Raw genomic sequence first — 14,027 nt, forward strand, 5'->3', positions numbered from 1 at the left:
AAAATGGTGACCTCCCAATGCAGAAGACAAAATAAATACACTTTTCAAATATTGTAATGTAATGTAAAATGGAGAAGTAAGCAGTCTTATTTTCTCAGGATAAGCATGTCAGTACTTTTTGCTGAATTCTTAACTAAATTGTGATAATGTGAAAGAAATTTCATTAACTAAAACTCATTATCTATTATGTACATTGAAAAATCCACATAAATCTACTTCCATTAGGTTGTTAGGGTGGAAAATCATTTTCAAGATAGTCTCTATCATTTGCAGTATTAAAGAATCGAATTAAGAAATTAGTCTTCTGGGATGAACTTTACCTGCAATTTGTTTTTAAAAGGATATAATTTTAAATTATGGCCTAATTTGAAAATGAGGAGCTAACAGGCATTGAGAACAGAATTGAACAGTGAAAGAATTTGGGACTCAGATCATAGCTGGTATGGCCAATTTCAAATAACTCTCTTTTATGCCTGTTCTACTCAATCCTAAACTGAAAATATGTTTGGTTATCCAGGGAAAGAGTCTTAGATTGCTGGAAATCACCTAAAATTAAGAATCACCTTCACATAATTGAAATGTAAACTCACTTGGAAAATGAGGCAAAATGTTGATATCTTGGAACTCTACAATAAATATTTTTATTTTTAAAAAGTATTTTTTTAAAGCCACTTTTTGCTGTATTCCAAACTTTAGTGTTTTTCTATTTCACCATGTAAATTCTGTCAAATTTTAGATCCATGTATAGCTTCTCCGTGTTTTCCTGTGTAAAATAATTTCACCAATGAATTATGCACCGGAAACACGAGCATCAAGACACTTAGCTGACTAATAGGCTGCATTGGAGAAACTAACTCGAAACCCACTTAAAGATCTTAGTATTTTAAGAAATAATTTAATTTGCTTTATAATGTGAACAATTATAATGTGCTACTCATGTATTCAAATGGTGGCATTTTAAATCAGCTGCAACCCAAGAACTGTACTCCTGCCTTGTGATAGTTGATAGAATCTAAATTAGGCCCAAAGAGAATTAGCTGTCTAAAGTGCTCTCGTTTTCTTCCTAGAAGCAACCACTTTTCTCTTTAGTAATACAGAAATATTTGGAGTTGATGGGTTTTCACATATCTACTGTAAAGCTTGTAAATATGAAATGCCACAGTCATAACTGTCCTTTCAGGAATCCGGAGGACACCATGTGCGCTGCACTATATGTGAGTGGCACCTCCAACCCCAGCAATTATGCAATGTGGCGACTCTGGACAAGCCATAACAACCTGAGTGTTTCATGTAGCTATAAATTGGAAATTAGCAAAGACATTGTATCTTTTGAAGCTAAAACTCTCATAATGGTTATAATTTTGTCTAGACTTTGTTTTCAACAGATCCCAGTAGATGCGGATTGAATGAAGTGAATATCAAAGCCAGTAGTATGTCATTACTGATATTGCAGGTCTTATAATTGCAAAAAACAGCAGAAAGACTTACTAGCAGTCGTTGGATGAAGTAAGCCTTTCTCCTTAGTACATCTTATGTTTCGTGTGTTGTCGTTTTGTCTCTGAGAGTATGTGATCTCGTCAAGTGCAACAAGTATATTCAAAGAGCATTTTAATGGGTAAAAACAGCCTTGTGTTAAAGCAAAGATTCAAGTAATTATGTAGCTATTACTCAGTAAAGTTTCATATGTTTCTTAATATGTTTAACTGTAGTATTTTAAGTGCTACACTTTTATCTCAAATAATTATTAAAGCTTCAATATAAATAATTTAATTGTCCTTTTAAGACAGGATTATAGTTTGGAGCACAAGATAACATAAGTGATGTAAAAGCAACATCTTCACATTCATGTACATATATATATATATATATATATATATCCATGTATATATATATATATACGCATATATTTTATATATATATATATATATATATGTACATATATATATAAGATGCCTACAACTAGAACATTTGGGTTCTTTTAATTTTAGAACTCTAGCATATGTTTTCTGTTTTACGGGAGATAATTTTTGAGATAACGCAACGTGGCAGCCTTTCCCTATCGTACCTTGTGTCTCTCTGTGTTCTAGTGATGCTGAAAGGTGGATGTGCCCAGGGAACATCGCATAGTCCACTGCCCTAGCACACACTGTTCTCTTCGCCTACATCCATCCCCCTCCACACTGCCACTTGAGAACCCTGCCCCCGAAACGGCCCACCTGTCATGTCACTTTTCCATGAAGCTTCCATGATCTCCTGCAATCCAAAGAGATTTACTTTTCCTCTGAGGCCCGTATGCCTTTGCTGCTGTTTACCTCCCATTTCACAATTCCACTCTCTGATTTGGGTTACAGTTATTTGCACTCAGGTCTTTTCTTCCAGTTACCTTTCTTGCAAGTAGGGGTCTTTGCTTTTAATCTTTCACAATGTGTAGCACATGACACATGCTAAATAATTCTTCATAGAGTAAATAATCAGGTTTTCCCCTTGTTAGTTTAGCCTGTTTTTATGTTAGTTCATTTGACATCTGTTTTATTTGGCATTTTAGTGTATAAAGTGTTTCTAAAAATTAACTGACCTCTGCTATTTCCCATATAACACTGCTTAACCCATTGAAATCTCATTCAGAAAAAAAGGTGCCAATAGTTTTAATGATGTAGTTTCTTGAATTAAGGTATCAGTTCTAATTTCTTTTTTAAATCCCAAAGAAAGAAATTGCTTTTATTGATAAATAGTTGAGGACTTTCTCCAGTGACATTGACCTTCCCAGCTACTTGGTGAGTTTGAATTTGGCTGTCCTTTCTGGACGAAATGAACACAGTTTAACGTCATGTTTCAAGATCCTAACCACTTCTCTGAAGCACAAATTAGAAATAAGGTAAAAATCAGAAATGGGAGCACAGTGAATTTTAGAAATGTACATTAGTGCATTTTTTTAAAAAACAATACATTATCTCATCATTTATCTTTTTTGTTTGGACCAGTATGGTCCCTAGAGATGTAGAGGATTTGGGAAAGTGAACGGTATTAGCAACAAAGGACATGAATGGAAGAAAAAAATTCTAGGATGTCATTTCCTGTCAAAGCTATTCTTCTACCAGTGGGTGGTCAGGTAACTACTACAGTGACCCCTGAGAGAAGAACCTACATAGCAACAAATTCTTGTATGGAGGTCAGTATGGTGGTTTAGATAACTCTAATTCTAGCAATGCTTGGCAAGAGGTTTCTTTGATCACTCTAGTTGGGGGCACAGCCGCACTTTTGGCAGGGAAGCAGAAAACAAGCCATTAGTGCTAGACAAATATGTGTATATTGAGTTGTCATTGAGATGTAAAGTAAGTCAGAGTGGTCAACGAAGTCTCTTAGAAGTGAGACGAGCCATTGTCTATTGGACTTGATTGTTTTGCCTAGTTCATAGGTTTTCTGGCTCTTATCCTTGTTTCTTTCACTCCTCAATTAAGGAGATTCCTAAACAATGAAGTCCAGTTAAATCGTGTTACTATTTAACAGTGTCTCAGTTTCGTTTGAAGATTTGCCAAAGATTTAGAAGCTGTTTACACTGCCTCTGATACAGCCCTGAGGATAGCAAAGTGCTACTACCAAGAATACCACAGGGGAGTTGGAAGGGTGCCAGATGTGAGTGAGCGGTGCCCGCCACTGCCTGTTTTCCCCCGATCGTTCCCAAACAATGGTCAGGACAAGCTAAGAATCCTCGTTGGACTTCTCTCCCTGCCCCGGAACTGAAAAAAAAAGTGGCTATGGAGAATTTTTTCCATCTCGGCTTCCAATGAGGTGCCACTTAGCTGGAGCTTTATCCCAAGTGCTAATTGATGCTGTTAACTCTCTGCAGTGATGCCAGGAAATCGTAATGAGGAGGTGACACTCTGCTTATCTTGTGCTAGGAGGTTTTATTTTGAGAACCATATGTTTCTTTAGCCAAAGGGCACAAAAGTAGTACTGCACTCTATGGTATACTTGGAAAGAGGAGGCAATCTCCTGACGCTAGGAAGTCTCCTGATATCTTGTAGAAATTGTTATATATCTAAAGAGTGGGATTTTCTTGCTACTCACCAGAAGGGTCAGGCCTAGTATATTATGCTAGTGTATTTCCCATGAATTAAGTAGATTTTCCTTACTCATAGAACCTTCAGTTAAAACATAATCTTTCACTGAGTCATTAAAAGCAGTGTGCTTTTTTTGTGTGTACTTTTTCACTTCTAATAAAATTATAATGTTATCTGAGTGTGAGTATGTGTATGTGCACTGTGTGGGTATATAGTTAAGTAGGGATACACATGTAAGCATTTCAGATCTGCAAAATGGCTTCTATACCTATCTGTGTGACTTTTCATAAGTTATTTAACTTCTCCGTGCCCAGTGTTTTATTTGTAAAGTGCTGACTAATAAGCCTACCTAACAGAGTATTATGAGAATTAAATGAGCTAATACCTGTAATACATTTAGAACTATGCTTGGCAGAGGCCTAATAATAATAGTCATTATTGTTATCACTTCACATTATCAATTTATACATTTATATATTTTTTTAAATTTATGTCTACTCAGCTATATTAGCTGGACTTAACCATTCTTGGTTGGTAATAAATAAAAGACTTAATGTTATACTTTTCTTCTCCCTTGGGATTTTTTTTTCAACTTAACAGAGCACATAATGAGAAGTCCTTGAACAAACTAAATAAGAGTAATGATAAGTCAATGACGATCTAAAATGGTACTTACGAAAAGATATTTAGGAAGTTAGGAACAATGTGCAGTTAATACAAGATCACTGACCTTGTGTGATCGGAGTTATATGCTAGGAAAATCACTTGTATATCTTTTATTGAAACATAGAATCATGACCTGGCTCATTCTGTCCATTGTCACTTCTGCCTACCTACCAACCGACCTACCTACACACACACACCACTTATATTCTGCTTGCTGAGGAAAATGAATAAAAACCTTGGTATAATCATCTTCAAACACATACAGATATATATATATATATATATATATATATATATATATATATATATATGGAGAACTGATGTTAAAAAGTTATTACTTTAGAAATCATCTCACAAAAACGTGTTTTATATGATAGGTTTATCATCCATTTCACTTTTATAAGTAAGTTAATATGCCATATTATATGTGTTTTTGTTTTTGCCAAATGAGTGTTTATATTTTCAGAGTCTATTCAAAATGAAATTGAAGTGAATATACTTATTCTTTTGTTAATATGTGCGTTAGTACTTGATGCCAAAAATATAAAATCATTGTTCTTTAGGCAGAGGGGAATTTTCCCGATGTCAGTAAATGTTTTCTTGTTTTGTTGTAATTTGTTTTTGTCTTTTGAATATTTTTTAGTTGTCACTTGTCTCGAGCGCTTCTCTTCCTTTTGATCTAGTATTGAAGTCACAGTTTCACCTAAGCTTTATGTATAAGTGAATGTACCACTAACTGCTTTGACTTCAGAATCGCACCTGAGATCAGAGACAAGGATTTTCCCTACCCACTTTGTGGCTCATATCATCTGTTGTTAGAACTGGAATCATCAAAAGGATGCATGAAACACATGTAGATGCCTCCAAAATGTAGTACCATCTCCACTCACTAGAAAGTTGCTTTGTCACATCACTTGTTCTCAGAGCAGAGTCCAGAAGAAAGTAGATGCAGCGCAGACAGGTTTTTACCTGAAAGGAAACAAAAATCATGGTTGGGGAAGGACATGTCCGGGTAGGACACTCAAAGCAGCTTGCTGTCAGCCAAACGTTTGAAAAGTAACCCCAAAGGACAGTGGCGGAAGGCTCTGATGACAAAGCTTACCTTCGTCATAGTTTTGCCCTGGCCCTATTGTCCACTCAAGTAGTGTCTGGTTTTGAAAGATACAGGTCCTCTGTGTTGTACAAAAGGTTTCAATATGCAAAAACCTCTTACATACTGGACTACCACTTCACGAAATGCCAAAATGTAGTTGAGTGCTGAGTTGTAAATGTGTGTGGTGCCTATGATGGAATGTATTTTTTTCCTGCATGATCATCCATTGTGGTGTTTGTAAGTAGCAAAAAATGAGCCTGATTTGTTCTCCTTTGTAGAGCCAGGCCGAGGCCCACTACAAAGGAAGTAAACATGCCAAGAAGGTCAAAGCACTAGAGGCAACGAAAAATAAACCCAAAATGGTTTCTTCCAAGGACAGCGCAAAGGCTAATCCCAGCTGCTCCATCACGCCAATCACAGGCAACAGCTCTGACAAATCAGGTCAATGACACTTTTTGTTCTTTACATTCTTTGTGTTCCTCCTGGTCCCCTGCCCCAACCCCACTCTCCTTTGCCCAGCTGTTGCATGTTTTCTCCATGATTCGTTTTTATAATATTAATATGTTTCCTTCACAGGAGGTTATATGTGTGCACGGAATCTAAGTACTTGATATGTTACCATTCCATGTTGTTAAATATATACATTTAAGTATATATGTGCGTGGAAATATATATGCATGAAAATAAGTAGAGGCTCCTTGGTCACAATGTGTTTAGACAAACATCAAGAAATGGATCCAAAATGCTGAGTTTATTATTCCTTTCTACTCTTTTTATGTTTGGTTTTTACTATAGACTTTTTCAGGAATTCTTAAATTTGTTTACTGATAGACTTTTTATATTGTTTTACTGCAGTGAAGGAGAATGGGGGAGCAAAACGGTGAAGTTTTCTGAGAGAGTGGCATTATTAAATGAATCTGAAAATGTGCTCAATAATAAAAGATTTTGATTTTTGAAGATCTTTACAGAGTTCCCCTCAGAGTTACAAATGAACTCAAGGATTTTAAGGGAACTATTTACGAAGTTATTAATTGACTGACAGGAGAACTTTATGTAATTGGCAATGGCACTAGTGGAAGTCTCTGAAGAAGTGTCCATGTTTCACAGTCCCAGTGAATCAGCAGTTTTTCTGAGTAGGTTCAAACTAAATGACTCAGAGAGAAGAGAAAAAAAGTCATTTTTCTAGCATGTATGCCATGAAATTGGATAAATTTAATAGGCTTTCGCACACTTACATCTGCCCCTCTGGGTCAGGATGGATGAGTCATGTTGTTTTAGTAACTAGTTGAGGATCAGTGTCTATTAAAGGAGACTAAGAGAATATATCTTTCTCTGTTTGACTCTCTCTTTAGAGACCTAGACCTCTCTGTTACTGGAAACACACACACACACACACACACACACACACACACACACACATCTGACTCTCTTCTGCTCTTCAAACATTGTAGGAATTTGAGGAAGACTTCATAACGCTTTCCTGTGGCTTCCCAGGACCTTTGGGAAGGCACAAATCCATTACTGTAAGAGGAAGATTCAGAAAGCCTAGTCAGACAAAAAGACTATGTAGGAAGGGACCATTGTTAATTAGGTGCCATAAATGCTGGTTCCAAAAGCTCTGCTGCCTCGAAGGAGTGAGCTAACGCAAATTTGGTAATAAAGATTTTTTTGTTCTTTGTGTGAGAGAATGACTAAATCATGTGATCTGATGAAGAAATAATCAATACTGGATTATTGTATCACACTTCTCCCTTCTAAAGAACAGAGCCTTTTTACATATATTATCTAACTAATTTTTAACCAAGACCTACCAGATATTAGGGTCAAATATTATCTCTAGTTTACAAGATAGCAAACTGAGGCAAGGTCCTCATGATGGCAGTTATTTGCTGGAGGTTACCCAATGTTTGGAAGAACAGAATCCATCATCTCCTGACTTCCTGCTTGTTTTCGTTTTCTACAGGATATTGTGGCCTCTATGAAACAATACTCTGTCAAAGCTTTTATTACTTGAATTATACACATGATTAGAAAAAATATATATGTGTGTTATTAAAGGAAGTTAAGTGAGAATAGTTATCCTGTTCACTTTTTAGAAGTTGGAGTAGAATTAAATGTAAAATCCAAAGAATTGGCTTCGTGGTCTCCTAGGATCTATCCCAATCTTTAATGATGCATTAATGGGAGTTCAAAACATGGTAGGAGGGAGGAGAAATGTGTTTTGGGAGAATTGGGGTCAGAACACAGCCAGAAGTAGGCAGCTTCAGGAAGATGGTGAGAACATATTGGCCAGACACTCTACCCAAATTTCTCCCTGGAGTTCAAGTGTCATAATGCCATATGACAGTACACCTCCCCGTGATAATATGCCCCATACATCAAATTGAATGTTCTTTTGTGACAACATTTAACCACTCATAACAGGTTCAAAAACAAACAAACAAACAAAAAACAACAGAAAAACACAGAGCCTTTGAAAAACCTTATTTTTTTAAAATAATATTGTGATAATCAACCAAATGATAAAATATTGTCATAGTCATCCTAATGGTCCACATGTCTAGTCTTTAGCAGAAGATGTTTTTTTACAAAAATTAATTCAATACCAAGATGAGAAAAATACATTTCTAGTTCTTCAAAGTGTATAAAGCTATTTAGAGCTGAACAGCCTTTAATCAGCTGCTATCTAAACAGCTGAAAGCAGATGGAATGATTTAGAATGCTTTCGATATTTTTATAAATGCAATTAAGAGCAAAGATGATGGAACCAGCATGTTCTGCTTGAAATATAACAATAGAAACACCTTCAATTTGTTCAGTTTACAAAATCCAGTCACATACACAAGTGTTTTTCATATGATCATCGCAGCACCCCTGTAACTGGTAGGGCTGAAATTAGTATTCATCTTTCATTGATTTTTAACCAAGATCTACCAGATGTTAGGGTCAAATATTATCTCCAGTTTACAAGATAGCAAACTGAGGCAAGGTCCCCATTGTGGGACCTTTTATCCATTTATTCCCTCAACTTTATATCCATTTATTCACTCAACTTTATATACATTTATTCACTCAACAAATATATATTATTATACCAAATAGTATAGTCAATCTGTATGTTTTGCCAGATGCTGGGGTGCAACAGTGAACAGAAAGACATTTTCTTGCTCTCAACTTCCAACCTAGCATGTTTTTTTTATTATTATTATTGTGTTGGATATTCGGACTATAAAGAAAAGTAATATATGGTCACCACCTTTAAGGTACTCTCAAAAATATGGTAACAACAAATATGGGTCTTGGAAGGGTTAAATGGCTTATGGGAGGTTCACAACTCATATCGCAATAGAGTCATAACAGGAACTCAGGGCTTCTTGTTCCATGCATATCCCGTTAGTCCCATTACTTCTAAACTTCTCTGATTTGGGAGAGTAAATGCAGAACCCCAATAGGCAAAGTCAGGCCACTAAAACACTTTTAAAGAATTAGTGAGTAGGACCATATATGACTTTTTAAATAGCTTGATGACTGTTGATATGGTTTCAGTAGGAGCTATGGCATTGAAAGAGCCGTTAAGGCTTTGTTTATTGATAATCCTTCGTTCCTCTGCAGTATGTTGTCTATAGCATTTAACCTTAATAGAACAAAGCTTTAGAAGTTACAAATCTTTTCAAGGGCAAGTTTGAATGAAAACACTCGTTTCAGATAAATGACAGATGTTCTCAAAAGCTCCAGCTTGACAATTGTAAACTCGGTGTGTCAAAGCCAAATATACTGACTGAGATAGAGGTCAACACTGGAAGGGCATCACCAACATGGCAGGAGCCTTGAACAGCCTCTTCAAAGGTCCAGTTGGGTTGTCCTGAACACTGTCCACATTTCCAGTAGCATTTTGCATCATTCCATCTAAAAATATTTCCACTGGCAACATGGAGATTGTTTTATTTATCCCGTACCCATGAACATAACATGGGACTGTGAGATGACAGTGTCAGAAAAGACATTAGAAGGAAGGAAAGAGATAGGCTACCTCAAAATAACTCATTCTAGTTTAATATATTGTGCTTTTGCATGGTGGCAATTTCTTGGGTGTGAACCCAGAGCAATTATCAACTAGTAGATCATGATTTGCCTAGAAAGGCTGCAGTTTAGCTTTTTACGGGTACCCTGTGCTTTATGAAAGAGCGCTTTCAATTTTGTTGAAGAGTTTTTCTGTCAAGGATACAAATGCAGACCCTCTCCTCGTCTTTTTATGGGTTCCCCTGTGTGTTTCACAGTTTTTATGTCTTGTTACAAATGGGGCCAAGTTTCCAAATGACAACTTCTCATTTCCGCTGACGGCCGCAGGACTCCATCGATAGCTAGCAAGGTCTCGAACCGCCCCTTCCCCCTTTCTGTCTCCAGGAGGACCTTGTGCGGTTGAGTAGAAGAAAATGATAGTTTTCTGCTTTGGCAGCATCTGTCATCCATAGAAAAGCGCCATCATAAATTTGGCATACATATATCCAAATCCAGGAGGCCGAGATTTAGTATCCCTCCTAAATAATAGATTAACTATATTTATGACAAGCATCTTAAGTCTGAAATTCTGGGGTACGTCATGTAGAACATAAATTGAGTCCCATCTGCTAAAGAGAACGACGATTGTACGAAGGCTCATATTTTCATGAAATGTACATATATCATTAAGACTTTCAAAGTCAATTTAAAAAATGAAACCACCTCCATCGTTGCCCTTCCACCTTGAATTTGACAACTGCAACCTGCCAGGCAAGGCTGAAGATTCTAGGTAGTTAAGTGTTTGTCACACTCTGGAAACTAACTTCTGAACTTTTGAGCATTTCTTTTGCTTCCAAATAATACTGAACATTTATTGTTAGGTTCTCCACTTCTAAAAGCTATTTCCTAGTGTTGCTCTGAGAAAGTGAACCAAAAGTTGAGACTGACTGACGATTTACTGAGGATCTATTAACTTATGATTTACTAGGTATATGTTATAAACCTTTCTAAAAAGCAAAACCTTGGATGTCTCCTTGAGGCTTATACACCATTAGAAGATATTGGAATATAAAAGGATTTTGTAAGTACATTGAATAATTTTGTAAAATCACAACATAAATGCCCTTGAGATTTCTTTTTTACAAAGGTTATTACTTACATTTTTATGACATTTCACTTACTTGCTTCAGGAAGAATTCTCTTACAGTGACATATTTTTCTGAAACTGGTGGATGATCAAATAGAATTACTCAGTAAATACTGGTAGATTCTGTATGCAGGGCACTGGTACTAGACAATTTGGGGGATTCTGGGCCCGATTCTGATTATGCTTATAGTCCAGTGCCTCACAAATTTGGCTTTATGGTATAAAGTTTGAAGTGTTTTTTCTAGAAACATTTCTATAGTTGTTTCTCTCCCTGACTTCTTTCTCTGAGGACCAGGTTTACTGTTATGGACATTGGACATAGTATAGTGCAGTACTGGTTTGGTGCTCTCTTTCTATAGACAGCACTATCCAATAAAATATTCCATGGTGATAACAGTGGTCTATATCTGTGTTATCCAACATACGTGCATTAGCCACACATAGCTATTCAGCACCTGAAATGTGGCTTGTGTTACTGAGGAACTGAATATTTCATTTAAGTAGCCACACATGGCCACTGTACTGGACAGTACATCAATAGACGGTGGTACTCTTTGCTCTTTTGACTAGCTACGACTCCAAGAGAAGGCATCACATGCTCTGAGCATCTCTTTTCTTATCTGTGAAGTGCGAATAATGCCCTCTGTACATCATAGCAATGTTGAATGGATCAAGTTAAATATGAAAGACTTTTGTAAAATGTAAAGCATGAAAAAAATTTATTATTGACATAATTTGTTTTGTGGGGTTTTTTGTTTTGTTTTGTCCTTTTTGTTTCGTTTTTTGGTCCTACTGTGGTATTTTATTTTAGCTGTCCCCTCTTGCTGCTATCAGTGAGAGGTAGTCAGCTCTCATTGTCTTTCATTATGCAGCACCTAATACAGCATATTCGAGAAAATCAGATCCAAGCTTATAGACTTATGCAAAAAATAATTTTAACAGCAGTACTAATAATAATGTTAAATGGATGATCGTTATGTGCCAAGACTAATGTGCTAAACATTATAATATACTATCTTACTTAAAGATTACAACAATTCCCTGATGGATACTAGAAATAAGACCTAGAGAGAGGAAATAATGGCTCAATAATGGCTCAGGAGTCATTCAGATAGAAAGTAATTTCAAGGCCAAAGTCTCACCGGTGCAGCCCCTCAAATTCACTACCAGGATATGCTCCCTTTGGAAGATTCATGGTACTTAACTGCACATGAAGGCTATTTGAGATTTTTTTTTCACTAGGTGATACTTGTAGAAGTCTGATAACTCAGAAAGGTGTGTTATCCCTGTCCACACCCTATATTACAACCGGCTTTGGTTTTAAAAAAAAGTTTTAAGTGGGCTTTGAATATGAATATATTAACCAAGGTATGATTCTTGAGTAACATTTATTTTACTTTGCATGTATAGCATAGTAAAAAGAACATGAGCTTGAAATCAGACAGATTAGCTCCACCTCTCACTGACCTTATGACCTGACCAAGTCATATTCGCTGGCCTTCGATTTCCCCATCTACAAAATGGGAGGGCTTATACCTACCTCCTAGAGGCCTGGCTCAGTGCCTATAACTTGACAGACACTCAGTAAATAGTAGCCATAAAATGCAGCCATTTGTTCAAAGAAATTTCCAGACTCTGTCCTTATCTGGACTCTGCAATTATTTCATGCCATGCTACCATGCAACAGTGGTCTGCACTTACATTCCTCTTCGTGTGCTTGCTTTCTGATGTCATAGTAATTATTGCACTTGTATTTTCATTCCCAGACATTAAGACTTGATGAGCCTACCCTCCTAGTGGAACACTGTAAAGATGTGGAGGACCTGCTTGGTCTTCCTCACATTTTTGTGTAATGGAGGAAAAGTCTTTCTAGTCATTCTCCCACTGGTTAATGTATTCATCCATTATGTCCCCAGCAGCTCCTGGTACTTCACCCTCTCCAGGGCAGTCATATAGTTAGCATATATTAAATTAATATCATTAAGTAGAATTTAATGGGGGAAGCTCTGGTGCCCTCCAAGAATACAGACAGGGCAAAAAGACACTGCTTAACTCTTTTTCTTTGTATTCAGTAAGATAGATGCCCTACCTCACAGGTCAACAATCTGCTCTATCTTACTGTGGGGACAGAGCCCCAAAAAGCAGTTTCCAGGCTCTCGGCCTCACATAGAAAGGTGCTGGCTCAGGTAGTAAATGGCCATCGACTGTGATCAAATGGCCAGCAGCTGTGGCTAGTTGGCCGTCAGCTGTAACCAGTGAGCCATTGGGCACTAATATAACTGCCGTGGCTAGGCTAGCAGAAAAGGGGGAGCTAGCAAGGAGATGGTGGCTGAGCCTGCAAGCGGCGCAGTGAGGGTTGAGAATTGTGTTGCTCCTGTTTCTTGTTTCTCCAACCCAGCCGCCAGCCAGAGTATAGTGGTGTGACTCCCCTACCTATGGCTCATGGGTGTTCCTTTTTGGCCTTATCATATCCTGCATTCTTGTGTGGGGAGTGGGACCAGAGACCCCGCCTGACACCCCGCACGACACTTACCTCTGCAGTAATAAAATAATGGATAATCCAACACATGTCCATTTGTTGAGGAAGAAAATTGGGTGCTTCCTATGGAGACACCCCACCTCCACTCCCCACCCTCGTTAGAGACAGGGTTGGGTACTGAAATCAAAGGAGCAGTGGGGAGAGTGCAATGAGAATAGGAAACATGGCTCCGATTGACAAGTTCCTGCTGGCATTTATGTCAGTAAATAGGAGAAACTTGTCAGCTCATACATTTTTTTTTCCAAGCTTCCTGCAAAACTTTTTCTTAGTGTACAATTTTTTGGTATTTTCTTGTGTGCTACTAATTGCTTAACCTCTAAAAACTATGTGCTTTATTTTCTTTCAAATATAAAATGACATAAACACTAGAATTTCTTGCTATAATAGAGATTATTTTATACCTTGCTTCCCAATATTTGAACTTCTGTCAGAATCTTATGATGATTTTTGCATATTTAACTAGCAAAGTGGCCATATTTAAGTTAAAATTATTTGTCTTCCCTAGCACAATATCTTTGTTCT

At 37.0% G+C, this 14,027-nt stretch overlaps 1 protein-coding gene across 1 annotated transcript in view; it reads left to right on the forward strand.

The window, feature by feature from the left end:
- The window catches only part of ZNF385B (zinc finger protein 385B), a 372,557-nt gene that overhangs the window by 347,118 nt on the left and 11,412 nt on the right, over positions 1–14,027 (forward strand). The window contains 1 exon segment of the mRNA XM_033112713.1: positions 6,099–6,261. Within this exon segment, the coding sequence (XP_032968604.1) occupies positions 6,099–6,261 (163 nt within the window).

The sequence above is a fragment of the Rhinolophus ferrumequinum genome, chromosome 8 (assembly GCF_004115265.2).
Source record: "Rhinolophus ferrumequinum isolate MPI-CBG mRhiFer1 chromosome 8, mRhiFer1_v1.p, whole genome shotgun sequence".
NCBI lineage: Eukaryota > Metazoa > Chordata > Mammalia > Chiroptera > Rhinolophidae > Rhinolophus > Rhinolophus ferrumequinum.